Below are 17,386 nucleotides of genomic sequence, written 5' to 3' on the forward strand. Positions count from 1 at the left end.
ATTCCTGGGAGTTGCTGTCTGGACCAGGCATCTCTAGTTCTTGGCGTCACATTCAGAGAACTGGAAAAACTGCACATAGGCGGGAAGGCGGCAAAGGCGGTTTATTCGGAAGTGAAGGCAGATGCGCTGCAGATCAGGCACACTGCGGCCATGAGCTCGGAGAATTAGAGCGCCCCTGGGCTTTCCTTCACACCACCTAGGAAGTGGGGAGGAGCTGGTTGCTAAGGGCAGCGTGTGGGTGGGTCTCCGTTTCGATGGGCGGTTTGGGTCACATGTTCCTCCCCATGATGCACCCTATTTGAACCTTATACTGCCCAATTATGCATAGCCTAAGAGGGTAAATAGGGGGGTGGAGAGATGGCTCAATGGTTAAAGCACTTGCCGCTCTTTCAGAGGATCAGTTTCCACGACAGGAAGGCTCACAGTCACCTCCATAGAGGACGGTGGGTGCAGGGGCTTGCCCGCCTCCCTAGGGTTTCAGGGAGCACCAGGCTTGCCTCCCCTCCACACAGGGCTCCTCTGACCTAGCCTCTCAATCCTCCAGTCGGCTTTACAGCCCTCCCACCGTCTGTCCTCCCCTCTCAAGCGATCTGGCCTCAGCAGGTACCTGCATGCATGCGCACCCACCCACACATACACACATGTACACACAGGCACACAAGCTCACACACACACACACACACACACACACACACACACACACACACACACTTTTTAAGACAGTAAGTAACAGCTTTTCCTCTAATCATTCACTGAGGACACAGTTTGCCACACCATACATGCACCCAAAACTAGTTGAAGTCAACTCAGCCCCATGCTGCCCTTAACACTCCTGTGTCCTGGGATGTTTGACTGGAACCCGACCACAAAAGGGAAGTTAAAAGGTCTCTGGAGGAAGGAATGACCTAGCCCATTGTGTGGAGCACCTGGATGCCAGTGAGGCTCCCAGGGCAAAACGTGGCTACCCGCCTCTCTCCCTCCTGACTCTCTCTCCCTTCCTCCCTCCCTCCTGCCCCTCCCTTCCTCTTACTTCTTGACCTTATGTTTAAAGGATGTTGAGTGGGTTCCATAAACCAAAGGAAATCTGGAGTCAGGACCTGTCTGTGACTCCACCAAGGTCCTTCAGCATTGTTACCCCAGCACCACCCCGTGGCTGCCGTTATTAACCACCACACATGCACACATGCACACGCACACACACACGAGCACACGCACACATGCACACACACATACACACACGTGCACACGCACACATACACACATATACACACACACACACACACACACACCCACACATGCACACATGCACACACACATACACACATGCACCATACATGCATACACACATACACACATACAGACACAATCACACACACATGCATGCACATGCACACACATGCATGCACATGCACACACATACACACACATGCACACACACACCTGCACCTACACACACACGCATACCCACACACACACACACACACACACACATGCACACACACACATACACACACACAGACACACACATGCACACACACACATACACACACACAGACACACACACACACACACACACGCACACACACGCACACACACATACACACACACACACACACACACACACACACATGCACACACACATGCACACACACATACATACACATGCACACACATACACACACATGCACACACACACATACACACACGTGCACACGCACACATGCACACATATCCACACACATGCACACACACACACACACACACACACGCACACAGGGGAAGGGGGACTGCAAAGACCCCAGGGTAAGATGAGGTGCTCCTTTGTGTTCTTACACCTGGATCTGCCAGGGGCTGCAGATGGCAGGTACGTGTTGATTTCAGCTGGGTGTGGAGGGGCGCACCCGCAGTCCAGATGCACCTGCACACCCATAGGGTCGAGGCAGGAGGATCTCTAGTGTGAGAACAGATAGCACGGGCAACCTCATCTTTAAAATAAAATTTAAAAAAGCTAGGGGTGTGGCCCAGTGGTCAAGCGTTTGACTGACACAAACAGGACCCTGAATTTCAACATCTGGGATTTCAACTCTGGCCGGCAGGTGCAGGGGTTTGCCTGCCCACCAACAGGGCGGTGCTGGGTAAAACTCGGGGCCACTTGTGACCGGGTTCGGGACGAGACCGTGGAGTCCAAATGCTCCACTGCTCACTAAAGAGGAAAGTTAAGGGCTCTTGGGAAAGTTAGCTGTGTCGGACAGTGTGACGCTGGGCCAGACATGTGAAGGAGTGGACACTGGCGAAAGGCTAAGGCAGACTCGTGAAGGAACGTTTCACTGAAGCAGACACAGGAGAGAGGATGTTTGCTTAATTAAGCAAGCACGTGAAAGGATTCTTCGCCAAAGACACGCATGTGTTGGTCCACCTTACATTTCGGTAATTGAGCGGCATTGGCCTGGACTCCAATGGGAGTCTCATTTTCCCATTGGGAATGGGATGCCCACTTCCAGACATCACAGAGATAAACACACCAAAAGACTTCCAGTGGCGTGCTGCAGTTTCTTGCCCCTTCCTCAGACTCGGGCTGATTGGCAGAGTGATGTCAACTGAGACAGATGCATGTTCTGAGGCAAGACCCACGGAGGACACGCGGTGATATTTGGAGGGAGTTTAAAAAGGACAGACAGTAATGGCGGCTGAGCTTGGTTTGCTTACAGAGCTAGCCGTGCAATGCTTGTTGGTCTGGAGTCTTCGCTGATCTTCACTCCGCTGAGAGAGGCACAGCTGAGAACTTTTCCTAGTGTTCCTGTTGGCCCTGGTCCCTCCTGCGGGTAACTCATACTGAGGCCTGGCTGTCTCTGCTAGCTAGTGCCACCATTGCTGATTCCTGTTTGCTAACCAGACTCTACCAAACCGGACTGCTGGTATTTCTATGAAATGTTTACGAATGGGTCGATCTGCCACTGCCAACCTGTGAACTGAACTGCCCATTTCCAGACATCGCAGAATTGCTCCAAAGAACCTTTCTAAACAGGGCCCCTTCCCCCTCATCCTTTCCTTTGTCCTACCTCTGGTGGATGGTGGGCTAGAAGGAAGGCTAAAGTGTTACGAGCCATCATTAAAAATAGGATTCGAGGGGCTGGAGAGATGGCTCAGTGGTTAAGAGCACCGACTGCTCTTTCTGAGGTCCTGAGTTCAAATCCCAGCACCCACATGGTGGCTCACAACCATCTATAATGAGATTCAATGCTCTCTTCTGGTGTGTCTGAAGACAGCTACAGTGTATTCATATATAATAAATAAATCTTTTTTTTTTTTTTTTTTTTTTTTTTTTTTTCCGAGCTGGGGACCGAACCCAGGGCCTATTTAGGCAGCGCTCTACCACTGAGCTAAATCCCCCAACCCCCAATAAATAAATCTTTAAAAAAAAAAAAAAAAAAAAAAAAAAGGATTGAGGGCCGGAGAAATGGCTCAGCGGTTAAGAGCACTGACTGCTCTTCCAGAGGTCCTGAGTTCAATTCCCAGCAACCACATGATGGCTCACAACCATCTGGAATGGAATCAAATGTCTTCTTCTGGTGTGTCTGAAGACAGCGACAGTGTATTTATATATAATAAATACATAAATAATAGAATTTGAAAAAAGCCTAGTTACAGTCCACTGAATAGGAACCCCTCTGTGAGCGGCAGTCACCCAGTTGGGTCTGGCAGCCACATACGTCTGAAAGTCCCTGGAGCTTAGACATTCGTAAGCTACATCTAACTGCAGTCCCCACCTCCCATGGTTATCAGGACCTGCCACCTCAGAAGTAAACTCAGACCCGCCAGAAAAGGCCAGAGGGCCACACACACCAAGACCCCAGGCTTCTCTCCTTCACTCTTGGTGCCCCCCAATTTAACAGCAACAGACTGTGGGTCCCGAAAAGACAGACTGCAAACTACTTCTCACAGGCCGAGGGACAAGAGCACCAAGCCATGCACCATATAAGGCAGCGAGCAACCTTGACCTGCAGAGAGTGTGACAGGGGCGGCCAGAACCCAGCACTGCTCTGTCCAGCCAGTGGGGAGTGGGCGTGAGTCTGTGCTTACACACTGGGGTATCTCAGGCAAGCCACTCAGCCCCGGAGCCTGCCTCTTCGCTGAACAGGGCTGGCAGCCCCATCAAAGCTTCTGGGGTCACGTGAGGACAAACAGAAGCTAGCAGGGTCCAGATGTGTCTTGGGGGTCCCCTCCTGCTTACCATCCCCTTAAAGAGAGCTCAAGAAAGGGCATGGTGGTGCAGGCCTGCTACCCAGCACTTGGGAGGCACAAGGAGGAGCATCTGGAGTGCAAGGCTACCCCTAGGTCCACAGCGAGTCCAAGGTCAGCCTGGGATACATGAGAAGGGGGGGCAAATGCAAGTAGGGCACTAAACCCAGGGTGAGGAGAGAAGGTCACTCACTCCCTGTGGGCAACCGAAGGACATTCTGGCCTGAGGCTCAGGGGCCCCTGCCTTCTCCCTCAGTGCACAGGCCATGATACGAAGCAATTGCCAACATTGGTGGTCACCGATTAGTACAGCCAGCCTCACAAAATCCCTGCTGGTGTCCCTTTGAGGACCACTCAAATGATTCTGCAGGCAGATGGGAGAATCCGCCCCGTTTCCACTGCCTAAGAGGCCATCACAGAGCCTCCTTGATAGAGGCTGGACATGACGCTGCCTGGACCACGCATGGTTCATTGTCCTGGTAACACATCCAGCCCAGCTGGAGCAGGAAGGCAGACTAGGGAGGGGCCACTGCCTGCAGGGACACAGACCCCGACCTGTGGTGATGAGGTGGCCCCTGGCTACCTTTCACCTCTGGCACTCCCAAGCGAATGCAAACGGAAGATGCCAGCAGAGGGCCTCTGGGGAGATGACAAGGAGCGGTCTTGGCACAGTCGTGTGAAGACCCTTACTCCACCACAGGAGCACACACAGGTTCCAATCTGCTGAGAAGAACAGCATGTCCTACAGTGACAGGCATGTCCAGCCTGCACTGGCTGACCTTCCTCCCTCAGAGCACGAGGCTCGGGAATCCTGAGCGCGCTCTCAGTACACAGGTCCCGTCTGATGCTAAGCAACTATGGCAGCAATGTGTGGAGTAGACAAGCCCAGCGCTCACGCCTGTCCTCTGGGGACTGCTCCAGGACTGTCCCGCAGGTCGGGGAGCCCACCCTGTCCCTCGTGACCAGTCCCTGAGCCCATCTGCTCAGAAAATTGAGAAGACCAGAAAGAGAAGGCTTTGATGAGGGCTGGAGAAGACAGCAGAGGCCAAGGGTGCCGGCTGCTCTTGCAGAGGACCAGAGTTCAATCCCAGAATCCACAGGATGGCTCACAACCATCTGTAACTCCAGTTCCAGAGAATCCGATGCCCTCTTCTGGCCTGCACAGGCACCAGGCACATGTGTGGTGCACAGACAGCACGCACCCACACATTTTTAAAAATACTTTTCAAAACCAAACAAAAAACTTTGAAGTTGGAAAATGTCAATTCAAGACTGGAAAGATGGTTGGGGTGGGGGTGGGTGAAGCTCTGAATGTCCAGAGAGCTGGTGCCAGCCTGTGAGTACTCACCTGTTCTGGAAGCCCCAGTGAGAGCTGATGCCAGGCTGTGTATGCGCACACATCTGTTATATATATTATATATGCAATTATTATATATGTGAAATATATATATATTATAATTGTGAATAAGCAAAGCCACCAAGAGGCAGTTCCAAGGGGGTCAGGACACCCATTGGTCCATGTCAGACATACAACTGACTGGACTTTTAGCCAAAGGAAGATGGGGTGGTCAGCAAAAAACTCTCTCATGAGCAGAATCACGTAGCACAGACTCATGGTTGGTTGAAGCAGACAGAGCCCAGGAAACCAAGAAGGACCAGGTAGCCCATGGCACCCGGCATCAGAAGAAAAGCTCCAAGGAGACATCTCTGTGGAGGAGGAAAACAGCCTGAGATGGCAGCCAAAGCAGAGGGTCTCAGAGGGGCTAGCCTGAGCTCAGAGGGGTCAGTCTGAGAAGTCCGACACGGAGCAGGCATGGAGAGAGGGGCTCCTCGGCAACTAGGCAGTCATCACAGGTGACCCCGAAAGCAGCCTGGGAGCAGGTCCTGCTGAGCTATCCAGCCTCAGAGGCTTGAAAGATAAGGCTGGGGCATTGCTCACACTCTCCCCACTTCTCAGGTGCCCTGGGATGATCTCCGCTACCTTTTTGGTGAGATCATGTACGGAGGCCACATCACTGATGACTGGGACCGCCGGCTGTGCAGGACCTACCTGATAGAGTTCATCCGTGTGGAGATGCTGGAAGGGGAGGTGCTGCTGGCCCCCGGGTTTCAGATCCCCCCAAATCTGGACTATAAGGTAGGGAGGGGCGCCGCTATTTGGGGGCTCACATGACTGGCTTCTCCCTGAGTGGGGCGGACTGCAGACGCCCTACAGATGCTAAGGGTGAAGTGACTGAGTCCTTGCTTAGCCTGTATGGAGGCCTGGGTTCCACCTCCCAGCACTGCATGAGACCTGTCATGGTGGCCCACAGCTAGAATCCCAGCACTGGGGAGGGCTGGCCCAGGAAGAGCTCAAGGAAGTGAATTTGAGGCCAACCCAGACTACACAAAACCTTGTCTCAGAAACCATAAAAATGGCTTTCGGTAACAGAGTAAGACTCCAAACACCCAAAATGAAGAGCAGCAGGCGTGGCCCTGGTCACGAAGAGGGAACTCCTTCCTATCTGGGGAAGTGGGTAGACAACAAGCAGGCCGCGTGGGAGGTGCGGCGAGGAAACGCCTAGAAGACAGCGGGCCCCAACGGTTTACTTATAAGCCACCCTTTCCCAGGGTTACCATGAGTACATCGATGAGAACCTACCCCCCGAGAGTCCTTACCTGTACGGCCTGCACCCCAACGCAGAGATCGGTTTCCTGACAGTCACCTCGGAGAAGCTGTTCCGAACTGTCCTAGAGATGCAGCCCAAAGAGACAGACTCAGGAGCAGGCACGGGGGTGTCACGGGAGGAAAAGGTAGGGCCGGTCCATGTCCCTGGCAACGGGGGTGGGCGGGGCCTAGAGCCGTGGGAGGCACAGTGCAGCCCAGGCTGGAGACAGCTTGGCAGGCAGGTGCGCTCTGTCCCCTGCTTTGGGAACTAAGGTCTGGAATCAGGGTGTGCTCTACAAGTGGTCCCAGGCCCCACTGGTCTAATACCTTGGACATAGAACTCACAGAACTTTGGTGCAACAGGGTGGCTCCTCCAGGACAAGGAGCTCAGAGGATGGCCGGGGCACAAGCGGTCAGGCGTCTGCATCTCAGAGCACCGTGAGGCTCTTCTGCCTGGTTTGCCTGGTTCTGTCTGGAACTTTGGTTGAAACCAGAAACAACCTGCTGAGCCAGGCTTAACACACAAACCTGTAATCCCAGCACTCCGGAACTATGAGGCAGGAGGACCTCAAGTTCAGGGACAGGCTGAGCAGCCTGGAGATGTACTGCTGGATGGCAGTGGGTGACCACTGTGTGCCAATGTGGGGGGGGGGATGGACCGTGGTGACAGTACAGTTCCCACAGAGGGTAAATCGGTCCCATGCCCACGAGAGCACCCAACAGAGCAAGAAGCTGGAGCAGTTGTGCCTGGAGGCACTAGGCCACCAGGCTCGATGCACTCACAACTCTGGACACACGTGGCTACTCCCCATGACCCTGTGTTTCCCCGCTCCAAGACCCAGGCAGGTCTGTGAACTTAGGTTTGAGCAGCGCCCCCACCCCCATGCTGTCTCTGTTGGTGATGTCATGGGCTTGCCTGGCACCTGGTTTCCAGGTGAAGGCTGTGCTGGATGACATCCTCGAGAAGATACCAGAGACGTTCAACATGGCTGAGATCATGGCCAAAGCTGCCGAGAAGACACCCTACGTGGTCGTTGCCTTTCAAGAGTGTGAGAGGATGAACATCCTTACCAATGAGATGCGGCGCTCGCTGAAGGAGCTGAACCTGGGACTGAAGGTAAAAACTGCAAGTGCCCTCCGAGGGCGCTTCAGGTCTCCAGTGTGGCTCATGGAGACTGTCTGACCCTTGCCTGAGCCCTTCCCTCCCCGATTTCCAGTCCTGTGACCCTCGCCTACAGGGCAGAGAGGCTAGCTATTGCCTGGCCCTGGTCCCAGTCCCAGGAAGTGCCACCATGCTGGCACCGCTGGCACACAGCAGAGGGCTCTCCCCGACGCTTATCACATCCGTGCTCCAAAATGTGACTATGTCCTTTAGGGTGAGCTGACGATCACAACCGACATGGAAGACCTGTCCACCGCTCTGTTCTATGACACGGTGCCCGAGACCTGGGTGGCCCGGGCCTACCCCTCCATGATGGGTTTGGCAGCCTGGTATTCTGACCTGCTGCAACGTATCAGGGTAAGTCTCAGGGACCCCGGAACCTCCAGGAGCCTATGTGCCATGGCCTCAGCGTCCTCGCCAGCCAGCCCCTCAGATGAGGCAGGCATGACCTCCCAAGAGGGACAGCATCAGAGAAGTGAGTGCATAAAGCCCAGGGGAGTCCCTCAGGGATACTCCTCTCTATACAGCAAAGAGCAGAGCACCACCTGCTCCTGGGCCCAGGGTGGAGCCATTCCCTGTGGATGCTGCAAGCACAGCTGAGACCCGCCCCCTCCCTCAGAAGCTCATGTTTTCTTCCAGGAGCTTGAATCCTGGACAACAGACTTCGCCCTGCCCACCACTGTGTGGCTGGCTGGGTTCTTCAACCCACAGTCGTTTCTCACTGCCATTATGCAGTCCATGGCCAGGAAAAACGAGTGGCCCCTGGATAAGATGTGCCTGTCTGTGGAGGTGACCAAGAAGACCCGGGAAGACATGACTGCCCCTCCTCGAGAGGGCTCCTACGTGTACGGGCTCTTCATGGAAGGTGACACGTCTGTCCACGCAGCTGGAGATGAGACGGGGCGGGTACAGTCCCAGGCAGGGGTGGGCTTGGAGCCACACTGAGCCCTAGAGGGGACTGAGGGGTGGAGGACTGTGAGAACCCCATTGGCAGAGGAAGACCCCATCTCCTCCCAGCCCAGGCAGGAGCATCTGTGTGGATCAGATGTGAAAGAATGTGGCTGGAGCTTTGCTGAGTCGGGGGCTCAGGGCATGGCGGCTGGCCCTCAGCCAGGGCCCCACCTCTGCCCAGCACAGCTACTGAGGCTCCCCTAGGCAAAGGGTTCAAGGAGGAAGACTGTCCAGGCCACCCGCCAGGCCAGGCCAGCGGGAGGGCAGATCGGTAGGTAGGGCTCCTGTTAGAACCCACTCTGTGGGCAGAAGGATGTTTGCTCCGGATGGATCGCTCCAGCCAGTTCCACACACCGCCCCCCCGAGATCATGAGCCCCCTGCCCACATCACTCGAGCCAGGACACAACAACCATTCTCCATGTTTATTGTGATTCCAATGCCACGCAGGACACACAACACCACTGGCTAGGATGAGAGACAGCAGACAGTGTTTATAGGTGCATATATATAACTTATTCCCTATGTACACACACAGAGTAGACATTACACATGAAGAATCAGGAAGGTACACTGCTGGAATTTGAGCTGCGGTCAGTTTTCTCTGCCACTGACATTGAGAAGGCGGAGATGAAGCTCTGAGAACCGTTACGGCATGCGAGTCACCTCGGAGTCCTCGGTCCACACTCCTCCATGTTTGGCACTCTCAGGCCCTGGCACCTGGCCTGTCTCTGAAAAGAGTGGGGAGGTTGGAGGCCAGGCCTCTCTCCCTACCGTGCCTCCCTTTTTCACAGTCAGCACTCCAAACAGTGGGTTCTGCCTCCCCTGGGGCACCCAGACCCTCAGCTCCATTGTCCCCACAGGAGCTCGCTGGGACACCCAGACCGGAGTCATTGCTGAAGCAAAGCTGAAGGATCTGACCCCAGTCATGCCCGTCATCTTCATCAAGGCCATTCCTGTGGACCGAATGGAGACCAAGAACATCTATGAATGCCCCGTGTACAAGACACGTATCCGAGGACCCACCTATGTCTGGACTTTTAACCTGAAGACCAAAGAGAAGGCGGCCAAGTGGATCCTGGCAGCCGTGGCGCTGCTCCTGCAGGTGTAGCTGCGCCTGCAGCGTGACCAGGCCCGTGCCTGACCTTGCTGGGTTCCAATCAGAAACCTCACCTTGTAACTCATGAGTGTGACGTCTTACAAACCCTGCACCTGGGCTATGGAGGGGGCGGGGTGTGCAGATTAAAGCAATCGCATCACTGTGCCAGTCTGATCCACTCAGCGCCCAGTGCCACGCACAGCAGTGAGGTCGGATTCCCAGCAGCTAAGGAGCAAGCTGAATCTGACGCTGAGAGCCCAGGAGCTCATCTGGTGCAAGCAGTAGGTGGGGTCAGGGTGCAGCACACAAGAGTACCACAGCCAGCGGGGTCTACACTGAGCTCAAGAATAAGAGGGGGAACCTGATGTAATCTCCACACCTCCCTCCTCAACCTCTGCAAAGCCACCATGACAAACAGGTGCCAGACAGCCATCCTTCCCCAATGAAGCCACCAACAGGACAGAGTAAGGACAGCAGAAGCTGTCACCACATGCTGTGCTCTAGGTCAGGGTTTTCTGCCTGCCTGCAGTATGGCCCCCACCCTGGGCCTGTGTTGTCTGTTCCATCCCTCCTAGTCATGCACACGTCCTGCAAATGCTCCAGGCCCAACTGTGGGGTGGCTATGTGAGCTACTTGGTTTTTTTCCACCTAATACCCACTCTGGCACATGCACACATGCGCACACAGCCCCCTTCAGCAGCCCTCTTCAGCAGGCACCTGCCCCTAAGTGATGATGGGCTAAGGCCCCACTGACAGGCTGGTCGTCTGACTGGATCAGAACCATCAGCAAAGAGAAAGAAGCCAAACCTCAGAGACGGACAGTACTGATGCAGCAACGAAGCAGGTCACAAGCAGGCGGCAGGTGGGGACACTAGGGGTGATGGGAAACTGCCAGCAAAGCCTCTAACTCCGGCAAGGGGAGTGCAGGGGAGGGAAGGGCTCCCTGTGGAGCAGGGCATCCCTTTCTGGGTTTCTAAACCTTCAAAATCACAAAGCAAAGCAAACCTCCTTGGGCACCGCCCGACCCCAGCTTGCCTGATCTGGGAAGGGGTGCCTCAGGGAGAGTCACCTAAGGGAAGAGGTCCTGAGCCCAACCAGGGACAGGGAATCTAACCCCCTTGGGGTACAAGGAGGGAGGGAGTTTCAGGAACCCCTAGCTGCTGAGCACCTGCCTCTGCTGGCCAGGAGGGGTCACTGCAGCTCCCTCAGATGGCACAGCAGGCAGGCTCCAGGCCACTTGTTCCCATCCCTGGTAGTAACACAAAGTGAGCTGCTCTAACGCTGCCTCTGAAGCCTGACATAAAGCAGCCATTCTCTCTCTCTCTCTCTCTCTCTCTCTCTCTCTCTCTCTCTCTCTCTCTCTCTCTCTCTCTCTCTCTCTCTCACACACACACACACACACACACACACACACACACACACACACACACACACACACACACACACACACACCGAGAGCTGACAAAATCATTTCCAAACTTGCCCTGCTACCCACAGGGATCTGAACAAAGTGGCTGGAGTGAGAATTAAGAGCGCGACCTGTAGAGCGAAGGAATCCCAAAAGGCCTGAGTGAGCAGGGGAGCAGGGCCGAGGAGGGTCGCTCTGCCCAGTGCCGCTCTTTCAAATGCCAGTGCCCTATGTGTCAGCCTCTGCAGACAGAGCCCAGCCCTGTGCCAGGGTCACACGCAGTGCTGTGTGCTGACGCCCAGGAGAGCGCTGCTCCACCTTGTTATGGCTATGGCATGGAGTCCCTGACTCTGGTGTCCCCTGCTACAGCCACTCACTGGTGGCAAGCCCAGTCAGCCACAGCTCTTCAGAGCTCAACAGAGGCATCATTGCTGCTGTGGGTCCCAATGGTGGTTCTCTGCACAGCAGGCTGCACTTACTGGCAGCAGCAACTCAAGTTCCCAGGCTCTGGAGATCCTGGGGAGGACTGGCGTGACCTGGGTGTGGGACCTGCTGTGAGGAGGTCCACAAACTGTGAGGTGGCACATCTACCATAAGCTGGAACCTAACAAAATGGCGGCCACACCTTTAACCCCAGCACTGGGGAGGCAGAGGCAGGTGGATCTGAGCTGAGGCCAGCCTGGTCTACAGAGTGAGCTCTAGGACAGCACGGCCATGCAGATAGAGACCCTGTCTCAACACAACTCCCTTCCCACCACCCAAAGGCGGCAGCAGCAGCAGTAGCAGCAGCAGCAGCAGCAGCAGCAACTTCAGATCTCATGTCAAACCAAAAACACTAAAATGAGCCAGGAACCATGATAAATGCTGGAGATCCCACCACTTGAGGGATTGAGGCAGGAGGATTACCCTGAGTTTGAGGCCAGCCTGGTCTTATTTCTCCAGGTTTACACACATCTTCTGGTTAGGGATGAATCTGTATAAAGTGTGATGCTGGTGTAGCTTGAGCCACCTGAAGAGGGAAACCCAGGAAAGCTCTGGGTTTAGAACATGAGCATGCGTCACCGGAAGGGCGGAGAGGCTGCTGGAGAGGGGGGGGACCAGCTGCTTTGCACGCGGCTGGCCCTCAAGTACATCTACATGTGTATAACACTTAAGTATGACCGAAAATAACTAAACTAATGATGAAAAGTTATTTTGTTTTCTTGAGACAGGGTTTCTCTGTGTAGCCTTGGCTTTGCTAGATAGAACTCACACTGGCCTTGAATTCAGACATCCTCCTGCCTCTGCCTTCTAAGTGCTGTGACTGAGAAGCATATAACCACTTGTCCCTAGCTGATAAGGTTTTTTGTTTTGTTTTTTAAAAAAAAAATGAAGTTTTGCTTGGCCTGGTGGCACACTCCTTTAATCCTAGCACTTGAGAGGCAGAGACAGGTGGAGCTCTGTGAGTACCAGGCTGGCCAGGGCTAGCAAGACCTTGTCTCAAAGTAAATAAGGTAGAAATGAAGGCGTGAGAAAGCAAGGCAGGAGCAGGAGAAGCAAAGGCACACAGCAGAGCCCTCGGCCCCTCCAGGCTGCATCGGGTCCAGAGATCCCACGGCTCGTGGTGGCCAGCCCTGCACAGCCAAGCAGCTCTAGTGAGGCCACCTTCTCCACCTGTCGGGCCAACCACACTCTCCTGGCAAGGCAGAGCATACTACAGATCATGGGAACCTCAAGCTGCCTCTCTGACATCACCATAACTTGCTGCGGGTCAGGGGCAGGTGTCTGTCATTTTGTGTCCCATCACATGTGCAGGAGGACACACTACACACACCCGTAGCTCACTCTACAACAGCTCCTCCATCTTTAAGCACAGTCCATACAGGGCCACACCACACTGCATAGAACAGGGAACAAAAGAAGCCCCTCTATGGCCCTTGCCCCAGGGCTTCCCCGAACCCCTGTGCAGGAGTAACAGGAGGAGACAGGTGCCGCTGGCCTCACCAGAGGTGGCCCAGTCCTGGGCAGCAGCAGCACCTGAGGGTGGTGGAGCGGGGTAGGGGGAGCAAAGCTCAGCACTTGCTCTAAGACTGCTGTCCACCACCACCCAATAGTGCTATGTCAAACAAAGGAAGCAGTGGATAGAAAGGCCTCAGGGTGGCTTCAGGGTCCCTTCGGAACACTCCTCGCCTGCTCTGAGCTCCCAGCACCTGCCTGTTCTCAGAAGAAGTTCTTGATCAGCGGGGTCACCATCTTCACCCACAGCTTGACCTGCCGACCTGGCTGCTCAAAGGTCGCAGAGGAAACCACACCAGACCGCAGGTAGAGCTGCTCTTGCTCCTGAGAAGAGAAAGGAAGAGTCAGGCACCAGGTGTGGGCCAGCCTGTGGTTCCTAGACACTGGCACAACAGAGATGCCCACGAGACCGGTCAGAGACGCCATCCACACAGCCTCCTGAGGACTGCAGCCAAGGGCTCACCTCTGTACATCACTGATTTGGCTCAACAGTTAGAGCTAGTGGGGAAACTATTTTAGATGTTTACCCCTCATGAAATAAGTAAGAAAAAGTTAAAATAGTAAGAAACAGGGGCCTGGGGTGGGTGTCAATAGTGGTAGTAGTGTCATTAGCTCATGTACAGAGCCTGAGCCTCACCCCCAACACAGAAAAAGTGTCTAACACCTGACAGGCTCCCTCCACCACACTGCAGCAGCCACCACTGCTGAAGGACAGTGACATCGCCAGAGCTTATCCCAAGAAAGCAACTGTAATCTCACCCACATACTTAGATCTTTACAAATACTGGTGTGGCCACATTTACAGTGGAGAAAGTCTGGAAAGCACCTAAATATCCAGTATTTTCTTATAAATTAACCCAGATGACAACCAGTGTCACCACTGACTTAATAGAGGAAAGTATCAAAGTGACAGAAAACAGACACGTGACACACAACATATAGCTGAACACTTGACCACCAGACACAGACACACAACACATAGCTGGTCTCACGGAACACAAGACTGCCAGACGCTGAATCCTGCAGGCACTCGAGTCCCTGACCCCAATGGTGGCGCATCCGTGCTCACAGCCATGCTGCTGCCCTTCTTCAGTGTTGGCAGCTGGTGTATGCCTCATGCATGCTAGGTGAGGAGAGCACTCCACCGCCCCGCGATAGCTCCATTCACCCACTTCTTCTAAGATAGGATCTCACTAAATTACCTAGGCTGACCTTGAACTTACACAGTCCTTCTGTGTTAAGCTTCCAGAGCTGCTGGGATTACAGGCCTGAACTCCCTGGCCTGCCTCTCACATAAACTGTTTACGTATATATCTGCATATAGATTGAGTGTATACATGCAGTGCCCACAGAGGCCAGAAGAGGGCGCCCAATTCCCTGGAGCTGATGCTTTAGGCACTTGTCTTGAAGTGAGTGCTGGGTCCTCTCCAAGAGCTGCACAGACTCTCATCTCCAGCCGGGTCTCAAAGACTTCTCAACACAATGTTATTTAAGATGTCCAACACAACTGTTAATATAAGATGCAATGCCATAATGTCATGTATTGCATGATGTTCTACCCCATGTGCTCTCCAGGGAACACAAGACAAAGCCTGGGCATCTCCAAGTCAAGAAAGCGAACCGCCCTGTGTATTTCCCATCCACAGTGGTCCACCCCGTGGACTTGGTACATGGGGGAGAGGAAGACTGGGAGTCAGACCTTTCCATAGGCTCCCAGAACAAAGACAGAATGATCCAAATGAATCCCATGAAGACAGTTTCCTCTGTTGCATACAATCTTTAAACTTTTACCTTTAAACCCAAGTTTTAAAAGAAACATGCGGACTGACTGGTAGGTAGATGGCTGCTGGTAAGGCGCTTGCCTCCAAGCCTAACAACTCCTGTGGGAGGAGAGAAGTGACTCCTTTATCTTGCCCACACCAGGTTGTGGCATGAGTGTGAGTGAGAGTGAGTGAGTGAGTGTGTGTGTGTGTGTGTGTGTGTGTGTGTGTGTGTGTACAGGAGGGATGGCAATAAAAGCACACTAAGATAGACGTGCTTGTCTCCAATCTTACCCTACAAATGTTGTTCTCTTCTGCCCTAATGTCCCAGAAGAAACTTCCCTGAGCATCTGGGCCACACCCACACTCATTCTGAGGGTCACAGCTTGATGACCATCAGGACACACAGGAGGCCCTGACAGCCTTGCAGGGCCAGCATCATCCCGCACAGAAAGGGACAGACGCATCACAGGTCCTCCAATCAGCAGAATGAGGGAATACATCCCAAAGACTTTGCAGAAGAGGCTGAGGCTTTGCCCACACAGAGGTGGAGACCCAGGGCCCAGCCTCATCGCTCCTGTACTTTCTTCAAACTTGTGTTGGGTGCAGAGGCAGCATCCTGAGGCCAACATCCACACCCAACTTTCAAACTCTGTGGCCCTCCCCACAGCAGGCTTCCCCATCATGACAGTCCCCACATGTCGTAACTACCAGCCTAAGGCTCTATGAGCTGTTTCTGTGGAGAAGCCAGCTCTGGTCTGGGGGGGGGGGCACGGGACGGGGGCGGACTGGTTTGCAGAAGTCTCCACAGACTCCGCTCCAGCTCTGCTCTTTAGTAAACACCCAGCCATGATCTCAGTTAAGTCACCGGACATATTTGTGTCCTCACAGATGCTGAGGCAGGGATGGAGGGAGTCAGCGGTGGAGGCCACAGTGCTGTGCATCTGTCTCAGGTCACAGGGAGCCATGATCGCTGGACAGACCAGGAAGCTTGCAGGTCTTAGGCTTGCTTGAGAGGGCTCAGGGTCTGACAAAAACATCTTCCATTTTCATGGCTCCATATACAGACAGGGCCCTTCCCAACAGACCTTCTGAGTGCAGGGTCACAGGCCAGGGGCTGGGCATGCGCGGCGGCACACAGCACTCAGCAACCAGACACCGAAGGTCAGGAGGCCAGCTGCAGGCCCTGAAGTGTACTGAAGCAAATGGAGCATCTAGAAACACAACGCTACTTCACAGACCCTCAATCAATACACCGTGAAGAATGAAGAGCTGCAGCAGCAAGAGCTGCCACCTCCCCCATCAGAAGCCCTGGGAGGCAGGTTTGGGAAGAAACTATCCCAAGTATGTCATTTGAGAAATCAGTCAGACCACAACCAGCCTGGCCTTTCTCAAGATCCAGGATGTGGGTTTATCCCCCATCTCAGGAAGTGGGGTCTCGTCAGTACTAGGACCTGGGGCACAGGCCTGGGCATTTGGTTGCCTGGATCTCCCAGAATTCATTCTTGCATGGGCCAGAATCATTAGCAGCTCTCTCTGGGGAGGCATCTGTGCAGAGCTCTCTCTCTCTCTGCAGTCCAGGAGACCCACGGCCCAGAGCCTCAGGCAAATCCCTTCCCCACAGCCTGGCCCCAAGACCAACGGTTACCCTGTTATGGGAAGCCATAAGAGAGCTTCCTCAGCCATTGAAGGCAATCTGCTAGCACACCCAATCACCCCACGGGCTACAGGGCGTGGCTGTTGTCACTTCCCCTTACCCAGTCAGAGCCCTTACTGGCACCTGGCCTTCAGTGACAAGGCCCTAGACTGTTGTAGATCCAAAGAACAAAGCAATAGCACCACTTCCCACTCATCAGCAGAGCTATGTAGCCGCGATTCCCAGACACTGCAGTCTAACGTCAGAGCGCAGGCCAGTGGGAAGGCTCAGCACATAAGGAGCTTGCCCCACAAGCCTGAGACATAAGAGTTCAATCTCTAAAACTCACTCGAATAAGCTGACCTCTAACTTTCACACAGGTGTCATGGCACATGCATATCACATTCACACATATCTCATACTCACATAATATACAGTTAAAATAACCAAAATAACCAAAAGCCATGCCTGGGAACAAGGATCCTGTATCT

At 54.0% G+C, this 17,386-nt stretch overlaps 2 protein-coding genes across 3 annotated transcripts in view; one reads left to right on the plus strand and one right to left on the minus strand.

The window, feature by feature from the left end:
* Positions 1 to 10,258, plus strand: part of Dnah17 (dynein axonemal heavy chain 17) — a 115,342-nt gene extending 105,084 nt beyond the window's left edge. For both annotated transcript variants that reach the window (XM_032912054.1, XM_032912053.1), the window contains exons 75-80: positions 6,197 to 6,376; positions 6,850 to 7,032; positions 7,821 to 8,003; positions 8,262 to 8,405; positions 8,688 to 8,913; positions 9,861 to 10,258. In XM_032912054.1, the coding sequence (XP_032767945.1) occupies positions 6,197 to 6,376; positions 6,850 to 7,032; positions 7,821 to 8,003; positions 8,262 to 8,405; positions 8,688 to 8,913; positions 9,861 to 10,108 (1,164 nt within the window). In that variant the 3' untranslated portion in view covers positions 10,109 to 10,258. The remainder of the gene's footprint in view (positions 1 to 6,196; positions 6,377 to 6,849; positions 7,033 to 7,820; positions 8,004 to 8,261; positions 8,406 to 8,687; positions 8,914 to 9,860) is intronic.
* Pgs1 (phosphatidylglycerophosphate synthase 1) overlaps positions 9,408 to 17,386 on the minus strand; it is a 35,669-nt gene continuing 27,690 nt past the window's right edge. The window contains exons 9-10 of the mRNA XM_032912055.1: positions 13,698 to 13,823; positions 9,408 to 9,953 (exon numbers count right to left, since the gene is read on the minus strand). Of these exons, the coding sequence (XP_032767946.1) occupies positions 13,704 to 13,823 (120 nt within the window). The 3' untranslated portion in view covers positions 9,408 to 9,953; positions 13,698 to 13,703. The remainder of the gene's footprint in view (positions 9,954 to 13,697; positions 13,824 to 17,386) is intronic.

This window comes from Rattus rattus, chromosome 9, assembly GCF_011064425.1.
Source record: "Rattus rattus isolate New Zealand chromosome 9, Rrattus_CSIRO_v1, whole genome shotgun sequence".
NCBI lineage: Eukaryota > Metazoa > Chordata > Mammalia > Rodentia > Muridae > Rattus > Rattus rattus.